This window comes from Dama dama, chromosome 32 (assembly GCF_033118175.1).
Source record: "Dama dama isolate Ldn47 chromosome 32, ASM3311817v1, whole genome shotgun sequence".
Taxonomy (NCBI): Eukaryota; Metazoa; Chordata; class Mammalia; order Artiodactyla; family Cervidae; genus Dama; species Dama dama.
The window spans coordinates 20,307,208-20,329,655 of record NC_083712.1 but is presented as its reverse complement, the minus strand read 5'-3'; the positions used below and the strand labels follow the sequence as shown (position 1 = coordinate 20,329,655).

Below are 22,448 nucleotides of genomic sequence, written 5' to 3'. Positions count from 1 at the left end.
GATCCCGGGAAAAGAGGGTAAAACTGCCTTCTCCGCCTCAGCTGAGAGGAGTGAAGTGCGGAAAAGATGGGCCCATGTGTTTTAGAAACTTTTGGTCTTCTTGCTTTTGCTTCTGTGTGCTTTCAGTAAGAAAGAAGGGAAATGGTTCGTTGCTTGTAGGCACATGCGAAGGCGATTTCTCACGGGACAGTCCAAGGTCCCATATAAAGACCACAGAAATGAGTCAGTGAATTCAGAGTAGGCTCTGAAAGGTGTGAGTACCCCAGCCCTTATTCACGGAGTCAGGACAGTGGGCTGTGGGTCCTGGTGTTGAATTCCCGATAGAGGGGTTCTTGGGAGGCGTCTGGTGCTGAGGCTGGTTACACAACGAGATGCCAGTGGTCGCATGGGTGCTCGTGGGTTACTGACTCAGTTACTCAGGAGCTCAGCATCCTCACAGAAAGCTCAGTTACTTCCTAAGATGCAGATTCTTTTTTTCCATTTTATGACTTTAAAAAATTAATGACAAAATAAGTGACAATGTCTGAAATTGTGTGAGCTTGACCTGGTGGACGGACTGCTATTTCAGGATGGATAGATGATGTGTCCATCCCTATAAAGGAGCTGTACAGATGATCTAGATTCTAAACCACTGATTTCCTAGTTCTTCTGATTATGTAGTGAAGCACAGAGGAGCCTGGCATGCTGCAGTCCACAGGGTCACAAAGAGTCAGACACGACTCAGCAACTGAACAGCAACAACTGATTATATGGGACCCACTTTTAAATGTCAAAAGAACTTCCAGGACCCCCATATAATGCTAGTTAAACTATGAGCAACCTCATGGGTTCTCCCAGTGGAACCTGTCCCTCGTTCAATCACCCGGAGCCCCAGGCACATTTCTGGCAGTGACCTAGAATGCCCGAGGCTTTGCAACACACTTACCGCCCCCTGCCCCCGACTCCCCACTTCCAGAACCTCTCCAGTAGCTGATTGTGTTTGTTCTGAGACACTTGCCTTTTGTCCAAGTTCAGAGCTCCTTTCCAGAAGGAATTGGAAAGAAAGAGAACCCATGCAGGCATTTGTCCAGCTTCTCCGATTGCTTTTTATTGAATGATTGCTGAGTTGAAACTCCCCACCGGTTGTCTGTCTGCATTATTTTTTACTATTCATGTGATACCTCTAGGTTTTCAAAGCTCTTTGCCCCTAACTTATCAATTATTCATTTTTACATGGAGCTGTGTTAGAGTGTAGACCATTTTCTTTCAGGAAAGCGAGCTTGTAATTTGATGTACCATAAAAGTTGGAGAAGGTATTAAATGGTTTTTAAGAGGCATTTAGTATTACTACCATCATCATACAGGTGGAGATGGGCTTTAAGTCTAAGTAACTATGACTGGCTGGAAGCCGTACACTCAGTTCCTGTCTTTTTAAGGGTTTTCAGGCCACAGAGAAGTAAATGTTTAGGTAGCCTTGGATGTAATAGAAATATTTGGTGATAATTGACTAAACTGCAGATTCTTTTTTTCCATTTTATGACTTTAAAAAATTAATGACAAAATAAATGACAATGTCTGAAATTGTGTGAGCTTGACCTGGTGGATGGACTGCTATTTCAGAACGGATAGATGATGTGTCCATCCCTATAAAGGAGCTGTAGAGATGATCTAGATTCTAGACCACTGATTTCCTAGTTCTTCTGATTATGTAGTGAAGGACAGAGGAGGCTGGTATGCTGCAGTCCACGGGGTCACAAAGAGTCAGACACGACTCAGCAACTGAACAGCAACAACTGGTTATAGGGGACGCGCTTTTAAATGTCAAAAGAACTTCCAGGACCGCTATATAATGCTAGTTAAACTATTAGTATCTTTTTTAAAAAGTCGAGGTATAATTGACATACACACTTACATTAGTTGCAAGTATATGACATGATGATTCATACATACCAATATTTGATAATGTTTACAGAAAATTATTTTTTCTTATGATGAAGACTTATAAGATCTGCTCTCTTAGCAACTTTCAATTGCGCGGTCCAGTAGTATTAACTGCAGTCACCATGCTGTACATCACAGTCTCAGGACTTACTTTATAACTGAAAGTTTGTACCTTTGACCCCCTTTGCCTGTTTCTCTGCCCCATCTCCCATCTCTGGCAACCATCCATCTGTTCTGTGTACCTGTGACCTTGTTTTTATTTTTTCGATTCCATATATGAGTGAGGTCATACTTTTTAGTAGTATCTTTTGAGTTAGAAAATCCATGATGACAAAGAGTTGTTTATCAGTAACACTTTGCATTAACCTGAACTTTATTGAACAGCACTTGTACATGTTTGGAAAAAGTGTAGGTGAGTGCTGGATGTCTGTTTGCCAGTCTGTGGTCCTGTGCCCCTGGGAGAACCTCACTGGCGCCTTGGGGGTTCATGCCCACAGGGTCTAAACTGCCCACATCATCCATGGTTAGGAACCTGAAGGCCCAGAGATGCTAAGTAACTAATATAGTGCCGCACAGGCGGGTGACATCATCTGATTCTGGGCTGGCGCTCTGCTTCCTGCAGGGAGGCACAGGCGCTCAGCTTTGCTGAAATGGGTGGATCGCAGCACAGTGGGCCTCCCATTTTCGTCTTCTCACCATGCACTTGAACAAATAGAGATTTCCATGAAACGACCCGCCAGAGGTGGAATGCTCACGTGGTGGTGGCCTGTACCTAGGACAGGGTAGAAAGCCATGTACACCTGGCCTGCCTTCACAGTGCTCCAGAGGGGAGCTTGGGAATTGTGTAAGTTTGAGTTTACCAGTAAATTATACAATTTAATAATCCTCCTTATTATTGCTGTAAATTTGGAAGTCACTCGTCTTGATTGACACTTTGTGGACAGGAGGTAAGCACAGAATACATGTGTCAGAATAGGAAGACGGGGCTTCTTCTGGGCCAGGTCTCTGGAGAGGCATTTTTAAAGGGTGTTTCTGTTCTTCTGGGCTTAGGATCAAAACTTCAGGAAACGATTTGATGGTAATGTAGTATTAATATGGAAAATGAAAATTCCCCCTGCCAAGGAAACTGCCTTTTATCTCATCTCTTTCCCGAAAAATCCAAAAGATAGTATGATGTCAGTTAACAGTGTTAGGAAGAAATCAGCATTATTATAGTGACACCTTTTCACATGAATGACAATGGAAAAAAAAAAAACCCAGGAAGGAGCAGATTTATCTAATTTACCAGGTAAAAACCTTTCAGAGGCTTTGATTTTCATGAGGGGGTGGTTGCTAACCCCAGGATGAAGAATTCAGCTGACATTTTCCATTTGTTTCTGTTTGTGGAATTCATCAGAGTGAAGCACATTTAATCAAAATACCAATTTTATAAAATGGAGGTGAAATACTCATGGTAATGCAGAGATCGCTCTTTCTGTGGGTTTTCATAAGCGATTTTGATGACATGGTTTACAGACCAAGTGTTGGCGTGAAATCAACTTCTTTCTTTCTCAGGAGCTGTTGTTAAACTTCATGTTTGTAAAGGAGCTCCCCATGCATATCAAGCTTGCCTGGGTTTTCCTGCCACGCTGGTTCCCACTGGAGGAGGGATTCATGGGGAAGCACATGTCTTTGCTTGGCCTTCTCTTCCATCCCGGTCAATCACGAAGCCGGAATTGCTTTCCCTGTTGCTTTGCCCTTTTCATCATGGAAGGGACCATAGTCTTTTTCTTTTGGGGGGGACCATAGTCTTGATGTCCCAAGAGGGTGGTACCCCTTTTCTCTGATGCATCAGCTAAACATGGCGACGTGGGGCTTTTTCCAGATCAGTTCATATTTCTGCAGAAAAACTCTAAAAAGGGTATAATGCTGGGAAGGAAAGTGCTGGAATTAATTAAGGCAAGAGTTGAACATGGCGGTTTGAAACAGTTTTGCCAGTATGTGGCAGTTCTTCTTTCAATTTTATATTTAAATGTAATCTTTATTTTTCAGATTTAGCATATCGTTAAGCATGCATAGATGTCGTTTTCGTGATTTCCTTAGCCGTTTACCTTACTCCCTTGAACACTGACATTTTCCTGACTGCCACGCACGTGATATATTTCTTTGGCATCCAAAAGGTTAGTCTTGAGAAACTAATTTATCAAGAACTTAGGAGGCTGATCCTTCTTAAGCTATGGCTTCCTCACAACTTGTAAGAGCTTCTTAGTAATTAAGATCAAATTTGTTCCCTCAGCTGGTTGAAATTGAATGCCCTCTGGTTCTGTTAGGCAGATCCATGGATTTGATGACTTGCTGTTTCTTTTCCTGCAGAATTCTAATTTCACTGGTGGCAGCCCCCAACCTCCCTGCCCCCGGCCATCCGGCACTTCTATCCTGACAGTGGGTCTAATTAGGGACTTTGTACAAAATAACTAGTGTAATCAATGGAAAACCTTGGAGCAAGTTTACAGTAAAAGAAATAAAGGAGATTGTTCTTATGAAAAGAGGGGCAAACTTGGGTTTCAACTATGTACTGTCTTAGACAAACAGGGAAACACAACGGCTTATGTATGAGGCTTCCCCTGAAATTTAACCAGCTTAACATAAGTGTATTTCATTTTCAGATATAAATGTTTATAAACAGTCCTTAGGAAAGAACAAATCATGATTTTATACATTTATTTGACTTTTATCTGTACACTTTTTAAAAGTTTTTTGATGTGGGCCATTTTTAAAGTCTTTATTGAATTTGTTACATACAATTTGTTGCAATGGTGCTTCTGTTTTTATGTTTTCTGTGAGATCTCAGCTCCTCCACTAGGGATTGAACCTGCAACTCCCTGCAGTGGAAGGCTAAGTCTAAACCACAGGACTGCCAGGAAAGTCTCATTTTAATCTATAGATTCAGGGCTAATTATTTTCAAAGAGCAGGAGATTACTATTTCACCATGAGTATCTAGAAAGGATGTATAGTAACAATGTATACTAACACCTCCTTCTGTAGAGGCAATGTAGGAACAGATGGAATGCTCATCTATGGGATCAAACCTCCCCATGAAAATACACATATTGGCCTTTACTTATAAAGAGTCTGTTTACTTCATGGAAGTTTATAATAAAACTTAAAATAACTCAAGGTTAGTGATTTCCAAATTGATGACCAGGAAGCAGGCTGAAGTTTGTACTGTCTCTAAATAAAAGGTTTGCTGAGAGATTAATAGCCTCTATAAAACTTCAGGGCCACATTCAGCCTCGTTTAGGTTGTGTCAAGTATGTCAGCCCATTAATTATCTGAATGATAAATATAACTTCTTTAATTCTCTACATTGATAAGCTTTTGCTTAGAAACTCTGTGTTACCGGGCAGTGTGCTGACAGGGAGCAGCTGACTCCGATGAACCTTGGGGTCTTTATCGATCTATTCTGTGTCACTTGTGCTAATTTTGTTTGATCTGTTCTGAAACCGGCCTGAATTGTTAAGGTTTTGTTTTGAGTTTTTTTTTTTTTCCATCAAGACTCCATCTTTCATAAGCTGTGTTAATGCTGTATTTGATATATATTTTCTCCCAGAAATACACACCAAAATTTGGTTCCTGAAGATTTTTGCAAATATTTATATTGTTTTTTGCTTCTGCTTCTTAAGGGACTATTGTCTTATATTTGGATAGGACTGTGCAAATCTTTAATATGCATATTGGCTAAGAAAAGCTGCACAGAGCTTAAGATGACAATTACCAGGTTCAAACGAGAGAATCCTCCCAGACTGACCATCCAGGGCCTGGGCTCCAGGTGTGCTGTGTGTAAACCCAGGGACTGTGGGGCTGTCAGATACACGACTTGACTTTCATGTCCCAATATCTTTATGAAATAAGGGATTACTGACGACTCCGCCAGTTCTAGGCTTCTCCGGAAAAAATTAAACAATATAGCTTCGATTGTATTCAATCAGGGTGCAGTTTCTCTGCTTAGGGGTTTTTTTAAAAGGCCTTCTGGAAGCATCTGGGGTGAGAGCTACAGCAAATGGCTGCTGATGGCAGCGACACACAAAGAATACGCATCTGTGCGTGTGGACAAATTAATAGAGAACAGGCTTTATACCTTCCCCTCCTTCCAGCAATTCAAATCTGCTCCAGTTCTGAGATGTATAAACCAGATGGAGACGGTATACACAGGCAGGAGGGGACACTTGAAGAGTGTTTCATCCACAAACAGATGAAAAAAGGTTGGTGGACAGCAATGAAGAAGACCCCACGTGGGCGTGCATGCTTGAGTCGCTCAGTCGTGTCTGACTCTTTGTGACCCCATGGACTGTAGCCTGCCAGGCTCCTCTGTCCATGGAATTCTCCAGGCAAGAATACTGGAGTGGTTTGTCATTTCCTACTCCAGCCCATCTGGAAGTACAAGAAAATATATGAAGAGAGGAGACATGCTTAGTCAAGAGGTGATTCTAAGACCAAATAGAAAGAAAGGACTGGGGAATCCTCTGTGAGTCAGTCCATCTGGTGGTGTTTATTGAAACATGGATACTGGCCCGGCTTCAGGAGATCCCATGATAAATGGAGAATTTGGGGATTAGAACATGCCCGTCTTCTCTCTGCTCATGTCGTCTACCATCTGATGCACAGGTCCTGGACAGTTAGTGGAGGTGTAAATCTCATCTCTGTGCTTCTTTCAAATGATAGATGCCATAGTAACTTTAAAATATTGAATAAGATAACCGAGCATGAATTTTTAAATTCTGCAATTAAAAGACTTTGTTCAAAATGCCATTAATTTTCAGTTTAGGTGGGAAAGAGAAGCAGAATTCCTCTGTGTCCTTTTTCCTTCTGCAAGTGCATTATAACTTTTTAGAAGTTGAAATAAATACTAATGAGCCCTCTATTCTTGTATCAAGTTGAGCGGCCTGTTGCTGAGTTCTTGAGGCGTCTTGCTTCCTTTTTTAAAAATTGTAACTGCGTTTTATAATACATGATGGTTTCCTGAGTATGTTCACCTGTAGTCATTCATTTACTCAGCAAATACTTACGGGACATCTATGATACATATTCTATGCCAGGCACTCAACGGCGGTAAATAATGCCCATGGTCTCTGGTTCAAGGGGCTCGCGGACTAGTAGTGGAGTAGGTGGACAGGTCTAGGATAAGCGGGTGTCGCTGAATGTTCTTTTTGAGGAAGCGAGCGTTACCTGGAGGTCTGAAGGATTCATCGGGCCCCACCAGGTAAGGATGGGGTGGTGGCAGGTGCTGGGGGATGGGAAGAGCTCTAGTCCCAGGACCTCGGTCTGCGGTCAAAGCGAGGGAAATCTGGAGCCTTGAGGTTGGAGGCGTCTGTGGGCGCTCTGAGGGAGGGTGTGAGGTCTGTAGGCTGGGTGTGAGAGCAGGGGGTGATGTCCGCGTGGCCCGTTGGCCTGGGCTGACTTCACGGGGATGGGTGAGGTGACTCGGAGAGGACGCAGAGGCCGGGCCCTGGCCGTGTCCCTGAGAGCCACGGGTACAGAGGCTGATGGACTCGGACAGGGCTGCAGGGAAGGACTGTGCGTCAGGGAGCATGCAGAGCATGTTTCCAGAAGGAGCGAGGGGCGGCCAAGCAAAGGCTGCCGAGAGGTCCAGGGAGGTGGGAAAATGCCCGTGTGGTTCAGCACCACGGGGGTCATGCCCTCACTGCAGAGAGCAGCTCCGGGCAGCGGGGAGGGCTGAAGGTACACTGGAGGCAAGTGAAGGACGCACAGGAGGTGAGGCAGTGGGCAGAGTGGACAGAGATCCGGTTTTGAGATGTCTGGGAAGAGAGCAGGATGACAGCCAGTTGGGGGGCTGGGGGGTCGGTGAGGGAGAGGTTTATGTTGTCTGACCAAGGGCAGCGTCTGGTGTCTGTCTGTCTGTTTTTGCAGCACATAGTTGCTTGCAGATGGAAATACTCCAGGAGAGAGAGAGATTGATGAGGGATGTGAGAGGTCCGGTCCCCAAGCTCATCACTTAGTGATGGGGGGAGGACGTTGTGTGGGGACAGAGCCCGTGACAGCCGACCTTCGGTTCCTGGAGTTACAGGGGGGAACGTGATTTTCTTGGGCTCCGAAATCACTGTGGACAGTGCCTGCAGCCATGAAATTAAAAGATGCTTGCTCCTTGGAAGAAAACCTATGACTAACCTAGACAGTGTATTAAAAAACAGACATCACTCTGCCAACAAAGGTCCATATAGTCTAGGCCGTAATGGTTTTTCCAGCAGTCATGTACGGATATGAGAGTTGGACTCTAAAGAAAGCTGAGCGCTGAAGAATTGATGCTTTTTTGAACTGTGTTGTTGGAGAAGACTCTTGAGAGTCCCTTCGACTGCAAGGAGAGCCAACCAGTCCATCCTAAAGGAGATCAGTCCTGAATATTCATTGGAAGGAGTGATGCTGATGCTGAAACTCCAATACTTTTGCCACTTGCTGTGAAGAGCTGACTCATTTGAAAAGACTCCGATGCTGGGAAATACTGAAGTCGGGAGGAGAAGGTGACAATAGAGGATGAGATGGTTGGATGGCATCACCGACTCAATGGACATGAGTTTGAGTAAACTCTGGGAGTTTGTGGTGGACAGAGAGGCCTGGAGTGCTGCAGTCCGTGGGGTCGCGAAGAGCCGGACACGACTGAGCAACTGAACAACAGCGATTTGTTGTTGTTCAACAACAAATTGTTGTTCAACAGCGGCGATCAATTGCTGATTTTGGTGAAGGATGGGGCAGGTCGGTGGCAGAAAGGAGAAGGAGGAGGCACAGGAGTGGCACGGATACGGGGGAGGAGGAAGGGGGGTGGTTGTGTCGGGAGGGGCGTCGGGAAGTGCTGAGAGCTGCCCGGGAAGTGTGGGGCAGGGACAGGAGCTTGGGTCTCACCCGGGAATCCTGAATTATCAGTTCAGCCCCCTTTCCTCCCGCCGAGTCGGGGTCGGCATGTCACCCGAGGAGGCGTGCCTGATGGAGCTAGAGTCAGTCAGAAGCCACGTCCTGACTCCTGGCCCAGTGCCCACTGGTCGGTCCCAGTTCACCCTTAAAAGCTGTTAGCCCTGGAGGGGAGCGGGGAGCTTGACTGTGTGTTCACACCCAAGGCTGTCCAGTGGTGGTGTGCATCCCCCTGCCCGCTGCGCCGCTTGGGTAACTTTTCAGCATCAGACTGTCTGCATCTGCATCGCACGTGCATGGTGGGAGGGGAGCTGGGCCTGGCTCGCCCTGCGGTGAAATGCAGTGTTTCCCGCTCCTCCTCCCTCTGACCTGATTGTGTGCCCTTAGCACACAGGGAGGCGGCGTAACTAGAGTTCCGGGGGCTGTGTTATCAGTAATGGAAACACCGCAGTCAGAAGTCTCTTTAGCCCTAAGCACTACCACTGGGGCTAAGTGGCTCCCCTGGGTGCCCTGCGCTGCTCGCCAGCAGCCTCAGCAAGAGGAAGGGGGCAGGGGACGGGGACCAGGGCAGGGGACGGAGGGGGAAGAGATGTCTCCCCTCCTGCCCGCCCCGCTGAGCAGCTGGGGGCCACAGGGTCTCAGGTGGGCAGCGCCGGGTCTCAGGAGGGGTCAGCAGGCCCCGACGTTTACCAAGTCCACCTTTGGGGCTGCACGCATAGTGGGTCTCAGAGGCGGGTCCTTTTCTTTCAGTTTTGTAGGCCAGGAGGCTGCGCTTCACGGGATGCAGAGGGTCATAGAACTCTGGTCGGGGTGGGGGGAAGAGACTTCTTCTAGAGAAGCAATATAACTGCGGGCTTCTAAGTTGGTTCTCCCCTTCCCCTATCCACCTTAACCTCCAGTCCTTTAAAACTCTTATAACGAATCCAGTTGCTACTTTGCAGATGTGGGAACTTCAGGGACGGGAGATGAGACAGAAGAGTGATGAGGAGTGATGTTGTTGAGAGCCAAATTGTAGCGATGTTTGCTGTGGATCTGGGGGATAATGGACAGTTTATAACCTTTGTGGGGGTGCCGGGGGGTGGTCAGGTGGGGAGGGATTCACTTTTTGTTTTTGTTTTTTTTACTTTTTGTTTTGTATTGGAGTAGAGCCGATGAACAATGCTGTGATGGTTTCAGGTGGCCCGAGAAGGAACTCAGCCATACATTCACAGGTATCCACTCTCCCCTAAACTCCCCTCCCATCCAGGCTGCTACATCACATTGAGCAGAGTTCCCTGTGCTATCCAGTAGGTCCTTGGCGCTCCGTTTTAAATACAGCAGAGTGAACCTGTCCAAGGGAGGGCTTCACTTTGGAGGCTCCCCTGCTGTTCAATTACTGACTTGAAGGACGGGTCCTTTGGAGCCTGGTGGTGATGGATGAAGCGCTGTCAGGATAGCCTTCAATAATTAAGAAACAGGTAGTTGAAATTCCGTCTTAACTCCTGAAGCAGGGAAGCGGGCCCCTGCATGGATCTGTTGGAGGAGTGGACACACACCCCACCCCTCAGCAGAAGCCCCCCATCAGGTGTCTGAGGTGGGTACTGGGTGCTCATGCTCCAAGAGATCAACCCAGGTGAACCCCTCGCTTCCCTGTATGACGCCAGTGGTAAAATCGCAGACCCTGCTTTCCAGAAGGAGTGCCAAAAAAGCTCTGTCATCAGAAGAAAAAGAAGCGGAGTATCTTGAAAGAATTAACGTTGAGTTGTTTTTTTAAATGCACGGATCAACCCTGGACTCTGGCACCCGTTTTGTGTCAGTTATTAATTGCAGTGTGAAGCTTTCACCTATTTCCAGCCCCGAGCACACCCTTCTTGGCTCCGAGTCCTGACCCCCTGTCTCAGCAGCGAGATAAACTGTCCCTACTTTGAACCCGGGTGGCCTCCCCACCCCAAGAAACGTCACAACCATCAGTCAGGGGCACAGGAGTGTCCCCAGAGATGCCGAGGCTGGTCCAGTGCAGCCTGGGCAGCGCTGGCAGAAGGCGGGGCGGGCCAGGCTGAGTCCAACAGGTGCCCTGCGTCTGGACCTTCCCCTCGCCCCGACACTGCTTGCTCACCAGCCTGTCCCGCTTTCTAGGTCAGCCTCGGCAGAATAGCCCTCAGGCCCTCGAAAGTCATTTTCTTCAAGTAAAATCTTGTACTACTAACGAGAAGGAATCTTAAATAACCTGGAGAGTTTAACTGGAATAGAAACTTCATTTTCCTGACCCCAAATTGTATCAGGCCCCAGTAGCTCCCCTCACGTCCTAGCAGCCACGTGATGATTGGTTTGGGCTAGAATCACATTATTAAATTATTTGTGCAGCGATTGGCAGTTGTTTAGCCTTTATTCTGAGGCTTCTTCTTCTTTTTATTTTTTGAAGACCTATTTAAGTAAACCTTAAGAATGCTACTGTCTAAAATAGATATTGTATTAGTCTTACATCAAAAGAGATGAAAGTTAAATCTATAAAATGTTGAGTCTCTTAAATCTAACGAAGGATGGAATATATCCTGTTAATTTGTCAAACTTCCAGAGAAACGCCTACACGAGACAGTAAGGATTAATCAAGCCCTAGTAAGAAGGAATTTGAAAAATACAGTTTTCTAATTACACAGTCTCTTCTCCGTGGGCCAAGGTTAATGCGTTCTGAATTCTGACAGTCAGTAATATAAAAGAAAAAAGACCAAAGCTTATGAATTGTCTTATAATTACCTGAAACAGAGGTTCTCCTTCTAGCAATCAAGAACTTTTGGAAGCATCAATCTGATATTTCCAGCATTTGATTCTTTTCCTTTTTAACAGTGTTGAGAATCATTGAAGGTTTCTGTGTCACTGTTTGTACTTAATGAATACACATGTAGTATTTGGAGACTTCTTTTGCTTATTGCTCAGCCATAGGTGAGTAATTCTGGGTAAACAGAAAATGAGTCTTCTTGTGTGTGTGTAACAATTTAACTGTCTTCTGAATACTTCCTGGACACTGTGTCTCTTTGGAATACTTGGTCCTGATTCGTGCAGTGAATGTGGAGACCAGGCTCATCTTGAGATCAGTAGCAGAACCATCCTCCTCGCTTGGTTTTTGTACTCAGGCCTGTTTGTAGTTCCAGCTGAAGCTGTTCCTGAGCTACATCATAAAATCGCTAACACTCGAAAAGATAAAGGCATCCTTTAACAGTGCCATCAGATATCTGCAGAGTGTTTATCATAGTGGACTCAGCCCCCCAACCCGCCCCCCAAAGAAGAAGCCCGCGGAGAATATGGGAAATTGGGGTTAGAAATGCAGATTTCAGGGTTTTGCAAGTAGATCTGCTCTCCGAGAATCTATGAATGGATGAATTCTCAAAGTCGATCATTGTGGGAGGAAAACCAAAGAGCAGGCTTGCACCTTGGGAAATGCCCAGAAACCTGAGAGCAGGGCAGAGGCCCACAGAGACCGGGTCTGGTGCTGCTGAGGGGGCTGGTGGGGGGTGTGGAGAGGGATCGAGAATCAGGGGCCAGGGGAGCAGGGAACCCGGAGACTGCAGCCAGAAAGGGACTGGATTCAGGTAAGCAGGAGGCTGCCTGGTGGGGTGTAGGCGCAGCCTCCCCTATGCATCTCTCCCAAACAATAATCACATTGGGAGCTTGGAAGTGGCCCTGGGGGAGTATTTGTACCACAGGAATCGGCAGGTACTATACACTAGGGCTTAGCTTTTGGTTTTTTTTTTTAAATAGTTGGTTATATACATGTCCCTTGGATTGCAAAGAGATCCAACCAGTCAATCCTAAAGGAAATCAGTCCTGAATATTCTTTGGAAGGACTGATGCTGAAACTGAAACTCCACTTTGGCCACCTGATGCGAAGAACTGACTCATTTGAAAAGACCCTGATGCTGGGAAAGATTGAAGGCAGCAGGGAGAAGGGGATGACAGAGGATGAGATGGTTGGATGGCATCACTGACTCAATGGACATGAGTTTGAGCAAGCTCTGGGAGCTGGTGATGGACAGGGAGGCCTGGCGGGCTGCAGTCCATGGGGTCACAAAGAGTCGGACACGACTGAGCGACTGAACTGAACATGCACTACCACGTTACAGAGGTCAACAGGTTTCCATGAACTAGTATTTCTTAAACTTTTTACATGGCAACCCAGCAAATAAAGGTTATACCCAGAACCGTTTTTAGGAACTTCCTTAACTTTGCCAGGGCAGTTTTGGAGGGGAAGCGAGGGGCCGGGCCACTGAGCCTGGAGGCGGCGGAGCTGAGAGGTCAGCCAGGCCTGGAGACTTTCAGACCCGGGGACCCAGGCTGACAGCACAGGGGGGCCCCTGAGTGTCAGGCGCTTCCGGGAGCGGGGATGGGGGGCTTCTCCCCTCAACCCTCAGATGCAGGCTGGAGAAGCAGGTGTTAGAGATCAGTGGCTGGGGCGGGTGTTGGATGCATCTGGAATTGGAGTGGTGCATGGGTGAGCAAGGGCAGCGAAGCGTGGGTGGGACGTGTGGGGTTCATTTTTGTCTTGTCTGGTTTTGAACACGCAGGATGGTGGATTGTGACTTGTTCCTTACTCACGTGTGCCCAGCACTCAGCCGCTTAAATGCCCGGGAGACCTCTTGTTTCTCTAACAAGAAGCTCTGTATTCTCCATTCTGTGATTTTTGTAGTTAAGAGACAGGAAGTCTGTTTTATAGTCCTGTGTGTTACTTCTATAAACTACCCTTGATACAGGGATGTCGGATGCCGCCCAAGAGAATCTGTTTCATGTGATAATTTTCATTAATGAGTCCAGACATAATGTCAAATTTTGCCCCAGACTGCCTCCAAAGAATTAGAAGAAGGTAGTTTCAATGTGACTGTTTCTAAGAGAGGCAAAAGAAGACCATATCCTAGTGTTTCCTAACAGATTCAGAAACTGCAGTTCTGAATATTAATACCAGCGCCATCAAAAAACAGTCATTAGAGGGGAAAGCATATTTTTGATATTTGAATTTAAGAGGACCTTCTGTATTTTCCCCAACGTCCCCATCAATAATTGGAATCTGAACTCCCTCCTTTATTCATTCAGTAAATATTTAACACCCATTATGTTCATGGCATAACATTGGGCTCTAGGGGAGTTACCAGAGAACCTGAAAGACTGGGCTCTGCCCTCAAGGGGGAAGTAAAAGAAACAATTGCATCTAATTGTTTTTAACACTGAAAAGTGTTAATACCAGCTTGGGAACATCTCGGTCACCCAGGAGGGAAATGGGGCTAAGGGGGCCCCTCCCAGGCCGATGCCCTGAGAGCCCTGAGTGTCCCCCCACCCTGGGGTTTTCAGCACAGAGCCTCGGGGAGCCAGGCTCCCGTCCCTCTGCAGTCAGCCAGGATTGTTTTCTGACCGGCTGTGATCTGATGAAGCACAGCTTTTTTTTTTTTTTGCCCCTTTAGATTTTCTTAACAATGCCAGAGACTGTTCATTTCCACACGCGGCTAAATCGTGGTATTCATAGGCTAAAATGAGCGCCCCTCAACATCTCCCGAGAGGCCCCTGGCCAGCTTTCTGCCTGCAGCATTGCAGAGCTGCTGCAGGGTTTGCAGGGACACTGAGGATGTCCCCCGAAAACAGGAGGCCTGGGGAGGAAGTGGAGCGGGGTCTGTGTCTTGTCTGAGCCACCAGAGTGGACTCTCAGTAAAAGTGCACTGATTTAAAAAAAAAAAGTGCACTGACTGAACGAGCATGCCCTGGCTCAAATACACTAGAGCTCAAAAACACAGGCCTCTCTTGTTTTAAGGCCTTGTTGGCTGAGAGGAAAACACAGAATGTAAGAGCTGTGAGTTGAATCTTATTCAGGGTCTTACTGAGGACTGTATCCCAGGATTCAGCCTCTCAGGTAGGTTGAGGAGCAGCTCTGAAGAGGTAGCGAAGGAGGTCTGGGTATACGTGATTTTGGCTAAGGAGTTTGTGCCATCAGCATACGGTATAAGCCAGTCATGAGGAACAGGTATCTCAGTTAATGAGTTTAGTGCTTTCCTAAGTCCTGAATATTTATTGGAAGGACTGATGCTGAAGCTGAAACTCCAATACTTTGGCCACTCATTCGAAGACCTGACTCATTGGAAAAGACCCTGATGCTGGAAGAGATTGAGGGCAGGAGGAGAAGCGGACGACAGAGGGTGAGATGGCTGGATGGCATCACCAACTCAATGGACAAGAGTTTGAGTAAACTCCGGGAGTTGGTGATGGACAGGGAGGCCTGGCCTGCTGCAGTCCGTGGGGTCGCAAAGAGTTTGACATGACTGAGCTGAAATTAACTGAACTGAACTGAAATGAACTGAACTGAAGTATGGGAAGATTCATGAATCCGGGTTCATCAAAATATTTTCTTGAATCGGTACCTGATTTTTTCCCGAGAGATGTCTCAGACTGTCTAAGGGCCTGCGCTGCCTGCTTTCCCAGAGCAGACTGCCTGCGCCTGTGCTCTGTCCTGAGTTCCTTTCAGGGTGCACGGCAGGTCAGTGACTCCAGCGGCTGTTGACCTGATCTTGTAGAACCTACTGGTAAGCAGCATTCTTAGTTTTATAGCCTCAGGGCTCCTGGAAGAAGGTGCTCGGGGCAGAAGGTGGATGAGTTGGAGACGGAGGGGGAGACCTTGGAAGGCCCCATATTAAGAATTAGGATTTTTGTATGATTTGAACCAGGGCCGGATGGTAATTCATTCAGCAAAACATTTATCTAGCACTGGTGTGCCTGGAATGTGTTAGGTCCACCTGCAGATACGAGAGGATTATTTAAGGCAATGCTTCCTCAACGTGTCTGCAGAGAGAATCTCAAAAATTCCAAAGCCCAGACCATCACAGTGTCCAGGTGTGGGACACAGACGTGGGTGTGTCCTCCCTGGGGGATTCCAGTGGGCAGGCAAGTCTGCAAATCACAACCAGAAGGAGAAGAATTTTAGATAATGCAGCCAGAAACCTAAGTGATGTTATTAGAAAGCAATACAGCAGCCTGACAAAGCAGGTTGAGGATTCTGGCGTGAAGACTGCAGTGGTGAATTCTGCTAAGCCCTGTGGGTTAGGTGATGGGAAGAGCTCATCAAGTAGCTGGGAAGTTGGGGGGGCTGCAACAGGTGCAGGACAGGAGAGGAGGGGGCCTCCTAAACCCTGGACTCAGTCAAGCCTGGGGATGCCCTTAGATCACGGATTGGGGTCAGTGACCTGTATAGCAAGAACTTGACGTTCCATGGTCGTTAAGTGGTTGGATGTTTTTCGTTCAGGTGACAAACTGCTGGTTATCTGCTGATCTTTTTCTTGAGGGTGTGTGGACTGAGAACCATATGGGGCAGCAGATCCCTGGGGACAGAAATGCTTAGCTTCACTTCCTGATTCTCTTGCTCTTAAAATTGCTCTTTGCCCTTTTAATGGCTCCGGCAAGTATCCGGAGTGTGTGCTTATCAACACACAAATGATGCTGGCAGTTCCATCCCCAGGGTCTCTTGGAGCCGTGAGCTCCTGCTCTGCGTGGGGTGGGCGAAGACACTTGACCTTGGCCCCTCCTGGCTGCTCTGGGTGCCCACAGGCCCAGAGCTGCTGCGGTCAACGGTTTTCACTGCTCATCGCCATCCCATCAGCCCACGTGGCGCTCGTTTTTCAGTGCTTTCCGTCTCTAATCAGGTTTTGAAAAACTGAGTCTGTCGTCGGTGTTATTTCAGAGGGGCAAGTGGGATGCCTCAACACCATCAGCAAGTTCCTCGTGAGCGTGCCGTCTTAAGTTTTTCTTTCTCCTTCCAATCCGCAGTGTGCCACGCGGAGCTGAATGCCATTATGAACAAAAACTCAGCAGACGTGAAAGGCTGTAGCATGTATGTCGCCTTGTTCCCGTGTAATGAATGTGCTAAGCTCATCATCCAGGCAGGTAGGACCCGGGCCGTCCCATTTGTCGCGTTTGCATCTCTGCCTGCTCAACGCAGATGTGTTTGATCTTAAATCACCATTGTTTCGATCTAAATTAATTGCACTATCAACTTTGCAAGGTATTTCCCGTGTTTTGTTTTTGAACGGTGCCAGATATTCTAAGACTAATTGCATCCTCTGTGATTCTTAGCATGTTTTTAATTTAGTTTGCAACTTCTTAAACTGCAAGCTGCCGAAAAACAACACAGGCGTTGCATATAATTACTGTCAAGTTACCATTTTCCGACATATTGTGCATAGATTAGGGGGAGGGAGAGAAGTGAACTTCTGTCAGAAACAAGGTCAACTGGGAGTCTCTATATGAAATTTTAATTTGTCTCTAATATGTGGTAGATGCTTGGGACCTAAACATCTTTCTACATATAAACGTTGTTAAGACTCAAATGGTCCGACTTCAGGTTTTTCCCACGTTACGGTTACCATAAATCTGTACCATTGTGTGCTGAATATTTCACCTTTTTCAAACTGTCACATCTCAGATTCAGCTACACTTTATCTCCATAAAGCTCTCGGCTTGAGATTTAAAGACTTATCATGTTAGCCAGATGTGTGCTTTAACGGGGCTGTTTATCACAAGCCCGTGGATGTCTGAGCAGAAGGGGTCTGGGGGGTTCAGGATCGAGAGTCTCTGTTAAGGAATGTTGTGGGCTTCCTCACTGGCGGTGCACGGTCCTCTGTGAGTTTTCCTCGCCATCCTCAAGCACAGAGGTGATGGCGGGTGCGTGGAAAGAGCCGCTTCCGGTGTCCCTTCTGAGGCTGGTGGGGGAGCGGGTGACGTGTCACGTGCCCTCCAGACTCTTGGCCCTTATGCTCGAAGTGCCCGGTGAGACAGGGAAGGAAACCAGGTGGGCCCTTTGCCTTGGACTGGTCTGCTGGCTTGAACTGGTCTGCAGAGTCTTACTTGGCAGCACGCTGGTCCTCATCTCTGCTTGTGCCAGCCTTCTCTTCCACCCCCACTAGCCTGTTGAGTTAAGGAGTCATTGCCTTGTGAAAAAAGAATATTCGATTGCCTGCAGTAAAGAAAATTTGTTAATCGGATCAAGGCTTGACTATTTGACATGTTTTCACTTTGCATTTATTAAAAAAAAAAAATCCATAAAGACTGGAGGGCAGATGACATCTAATCCGTCCGAGGCTGTATTTGAAAGCAGCAGACACAGGTGTCATAACCGGATGGCGTGTGCGGGTCCACTCAGGAAGCGTGGCTCGCCAGACTCGCCCGGGGCTCCTGTCTGCATGCCTGTTGCAGTGTCTCTGCGTGCCCATAATGAGATTTCTTCCATCGTTGCCTTTGAAGGTATAAAAGAAGTCATTTTCATGTCTGATAAATACCACGACAGCAATGAGACCACAGCTGCAAGGCTCATGTTTGAAATGGCCGGGGTCTCCTTCAGGTGAGTGGGAGACGCTGGGGGAGAAGGTACCGGGAAGAGCCTGATGAAGACTGCACGTTGGACCTTGTCTGATGTTTAATTTCTGCCTGGGAGGCCTGACTGCCACACTTGGGGGCATCTTTTATTTTTTTAACTGAAGCGTAGTTGACTTACAATGCTGTGCTAATATCCGCTATACAGCAAAGTGATTTAGTTATGCATATCTATATACACACATTCTTTTCTTTAATATTCCCTTATGGTTTATCATAGGATGCTGAATATGGTTCTCTGTGCCACGCAGTAGGACCTTGTTGTTTATCCGTTCCATATATAAAAGCTTACATCTGCTAACCCAACCTCCCAGGCTGTCTCTCCCCCAGCGCCATCCCCCTTGGCAACTACAAGACTGTTGTCTATGTTTGTGGATCTGTTTCTCTTTCATGGATATTTGTGTCATAGTTTAGGTTGCATGTGTAAGTGATATCATATGGTATTTGTCTTTCTCTTTTCTGACTTGCTTCACATAGTTGGATGATCTCTAGTTGCATCCATGTAACATCATGTCATTCTTTTTTGTGGCTTAGTAGTATTCCATCGTGTATGTCTACCCCATCTTCTTTATTCATTCCCCTCTCGATCGACATTCAGGTTGTCCCCATGTGCTGCCTGTTGTGAATAGCACTGCTGTGAACATAGGGGTATGTGTCTCTTTTGGGGTTAGAGTTTTGTCTGGATACAGGAAGCATCTTTTTAAATACGATGAGTTACAGCTCTAAAGATTATCCTCAGGGTCTATTTTAATGGGTCGTGACAGAAGTATCGGAAGACTGTGTAATGATTACACTTTAATATTAATGGCTTCCCAGGGCTTGAACTAATTATTCTGGTAGTGAGAAATTTTAAAATTCACATGTTTTTATTATATTAGCATTAAACCTTTCTAAATTTTGCAGATGTAACATAACAACTCTGGCATAAAAAATTTAAGGTGAAAGTAACCTGCTAGGTTGGAACACTGGGAATTCTTTTTACAGTAATAGTTTAAGTTGGGATTTAAAGTTGTTGAGATTTGTATGCTTTTCTTTGCTATGCAGATATTGGGAGGTACATGTTACTTGCGAGTTAGTCCAACCACTTTTGGTTTCTGGTAGAAACTTCTTTTAGACTGAAAACTCTTGAAGATGTTCCTTTATATATCTGTGGTCCACAACTGGGGTCCTTATAATTGGTAACATGGCTAGCCTTTTGGATTCTTTAGGGATATAGGTTATATGTAATGAATCTCTTGGACTATTGTGCCTATGAGACACAAATTATTTACAAGTAGTAAAGAATCTAACTGGGTTGGGAAGATCCCCTGGAGGAGGGCATGGCAGCCCACTCCAGTATCTTGCCTGGAGAATGCCATGGACAGAGGAGCCTGGAGGGCTATAGTCCATGGGGTTGCACAGTTGGACATGACTAAATAAGCAACAGCAGCAGCAGCAAAGAATCTGCCTGCCAGTGCGGGAGACACAGATTTGATCTCTGGGATGAGAACATCCCCTGGAGAAGAAAATGGCAACCCTCTTCAGTATTCTTGCCTGGAGAATTCCTTGGACAGAGGAGCCTGGCGGGCTATAGTCCATGGGGTTGCAAAAGAACCAGATACGACTTAGCGACTAAACAACAATAATTAGATATTTACTGTCTACTGATTTTTTTAAGAATATGTTTAGCCCTCAAGTATGTTCTTTTTACCTTTTTGAGAAGATACATTAATGAGTTAAAAAAAAAACCATGAGTTTATTTTACTTCTGCATTTATAGAACATGATTTTTAAAATGACTCTTCATTAGAGCTGGCTGACTTTGGCTATGCACAAGAGCAAAAGAAAATGTACTCTTTTTTTTTTGCTTTAGAGCGATTGCAGGTTGGCTGCAGAAATTTCCTAAACAATAAGATAAATCTGGTGGGGAAACTAGTCATCGGATGTCATGCCGTGCAGCTAAGTTGTTAGAAATCCTCTGATTCCTCAGTAATTCGTGAACTCAGCCAGCTGACGAACACACAAACCAAGCCACCCCATGCAGCTTTTTTTGTCTTTAGTCTTTTCCTGTCCCTGTTTCTCTCTGTATGGTGCACTCTAATTGGCTCCTATAGAGACAAAATATCAAGTGAGTCCCAGGCAATTTTTTTTTTTTCCCCTCCCTGCAGAAAATGTAGGTTAAGCCAAAGTAAACAAATGGCTCTAAGTCCTCACTGGATAATGTCTTTCTATGTTTTGTTTCTTACCTTTAGGAAATTCACACCAAAGTGCAGCCAGATTGTCATTGACTTTGATTCAATTAACAGCAGGCCGAATCAGAAGCTGCAGTGAGCGCCATCTCATTAAATCTCCCGAAGATTGGGATTATCCTCTTCTAAGAAGCTGCTAATGCGTCTCATCTTGAAGTTACACGTAACTTTTTAATAGCCGGGACGGCCAAAGTCGACATCTAAAGAGTATAAAACCTCAAGTCTTCCCGACTCACCCTCCTGTCTCATGGAATCTGCATCTGTTGAAACTCTTGATTTAGGGTTTAAAGTAAAGGCGCCGCCCCCTCCTGTCTCCTGGTTCACCGGTGGCTCTGCAGAAGGGGGTCAGCCGTGTGTCCTCCACTGTTTCACCGCCACTCTTCAACACCACGTGTGCTGGCAAGAAACAAATAACTGCGGTTGTGTTCCTTCCGAGATGAGCAGACACCCTGACCTGAACATCTGGCCCAGATGAAGCAAACCATGTGATGCCCTCGGGGGGAAGAGAGAGCCCCATAGAACAGTAGCATTTAGGCATGTGCTCTGGAGAGTTGAGGGGACCCCCCCAACCCAGAAGTCCTGGAGGGGGTGCACCTTCATCTTGACGGGTGATGAGTGTCGCTGAGGCAGGGGTTTCTTTCTTCACTTCTGCGGTCCTGCCACCCCCGGGGTGGTGGCACCCTGTCCCTCTAGGGGCTGGGGACCCCTGTTGTTCCAGCTCCTCACTCTTGGTTTGTGGGGAATGCGGAGCTCTTACGTTAGCGTCTCTGAGTAACGAGTTGCTCCTGGAGGAGGCCGCCTGTCTCCCTGCCTCGCCCCTGGTCCACGCCCTGCGGGGTGAGGGGTTGTGTGGATGGAAGGGCGGGCACACACCTGCTGCCCCGTGTACCACCACGATTCATTTCCAAGGCTGCCCTCCTCGCCCATCAGTGAAACGGGAGCAGGTTTCCGTTTCGTTCAGGTCTGTTGGTGATGCGAGCTCGAATGTGCGCCTGGCGCCCTGCCTTCATCATCGGCCCGACTCTCGCCTTCCTAATCACCGCCGTTTGGGGAACGGGTCACAGTGCACCTTGTCTTTAATCTCATTTAATTCTTAGTAAATGTGCTCAGTACCTTCGTCGAGAAAATGGTTTCTTCATCCTAAAGATTGTGATCGTTTAAAAAGACTCTCCTCTTATGAGTTTTTATTTTGTCTCTGAGGTTCTGTACGCCAAATTCTGGGGCATTTGTAATTTGGCTCCTTGTCAACGTTATTAAAATCGTATTAGAATCCACCACGCCGAGGTATGTTCATTTTTATATTATAATGATGTGATCGACTCCGTTTCTGTCAAATCCGGGTTGTCTGTGAAGCACACTGCATGTATTTTCATGTTCAGAGAACAGATTGAAGCACCAATGCCCTGTGCCTTCCCCGGGGCTGATGGGTGATGCGTCTCCATGGACCAGAAACTGAAGATGCCCAGGCCGGCTCTCTTCCCCGTCTGTCCCCCAGCACGCCCCGCCCCCATCTCAGGTGTGGCTGCCGACAGGTCATCTCAGCCAGCTGACCAGTCCCAGGGCCTCCTCCCTCCCAGAATCCTCCAGTGTCCAGTCTGGCTTTTCCTGCTGTTCCCGTATCGCATTCTTTCTCTAAATCTCCTTTACTTTCCTCAGTTTTCTTTTTTTCTTCTTCTATTATCTCTTCCGAACCCCCGCCCTCTGCTGTAAAATGCATGAAACAAAAAGTATGTAGACAAAAAAATCAGTACAGATAGTTAAAGATGGACAATTAGGTTAAGATTTTTATGTTGCTGTAAATGAATTGTGAGCCCTCTTGGCAAGGATGGTGTCAGTGGTAAAGAACCCGCCTGTCAAGGCAAGGAGATGTAAGAGGCATGGGTTCGATCCCTGGGTTGGGAAGATCCCCTGAAGGAGGGCACGGCAACCCACTCCAGTATTCTTGCCTGGAGGATCTCACGGACAGAGGAGCCTGGCGGGCTACAGTCCATAGAGTCAGAGTCAGGCACGACGGACTCAACTGAC

General features: G+C 46.6%; 1 protein-coding gene across 5 annotated transcripts in view; it reads left to right on the top strand.

The window, feature by feature from the left end:
- DCTD (dCMP deaminase) overlaps window positions 1-21,697 on the top strand; it is a 117,154-nt gene extending 95,457 nt beyond the window's left edge. For all 5 annotated transcript variants that reach the window (XM_061134517.1, XM_061134516.1, XM_061134518.1 and 2 more), the window contains 3 exons: window positions 16,595-16,711; window positions 18,068-18,164; window positions 20,427-21,697. In XM_061134517.1, the coding sequence (XP_060990500.1) occupies window positions 16,595-16,711; window positions 18,068-18,164; window positions 20,427-20,505 (293 nt within the window). In that variant the 3' untranslated portion in view covers window positions 20,506-21,697. The remainder of the gene's footprint in view (window positions 1-16,594; window positions 16,712-18,067; window positions 18,165-20,426) is intronic.
- The last annotated feature ends 751 nt before the right edge of the window (window positions 21,698-22,448 follow it).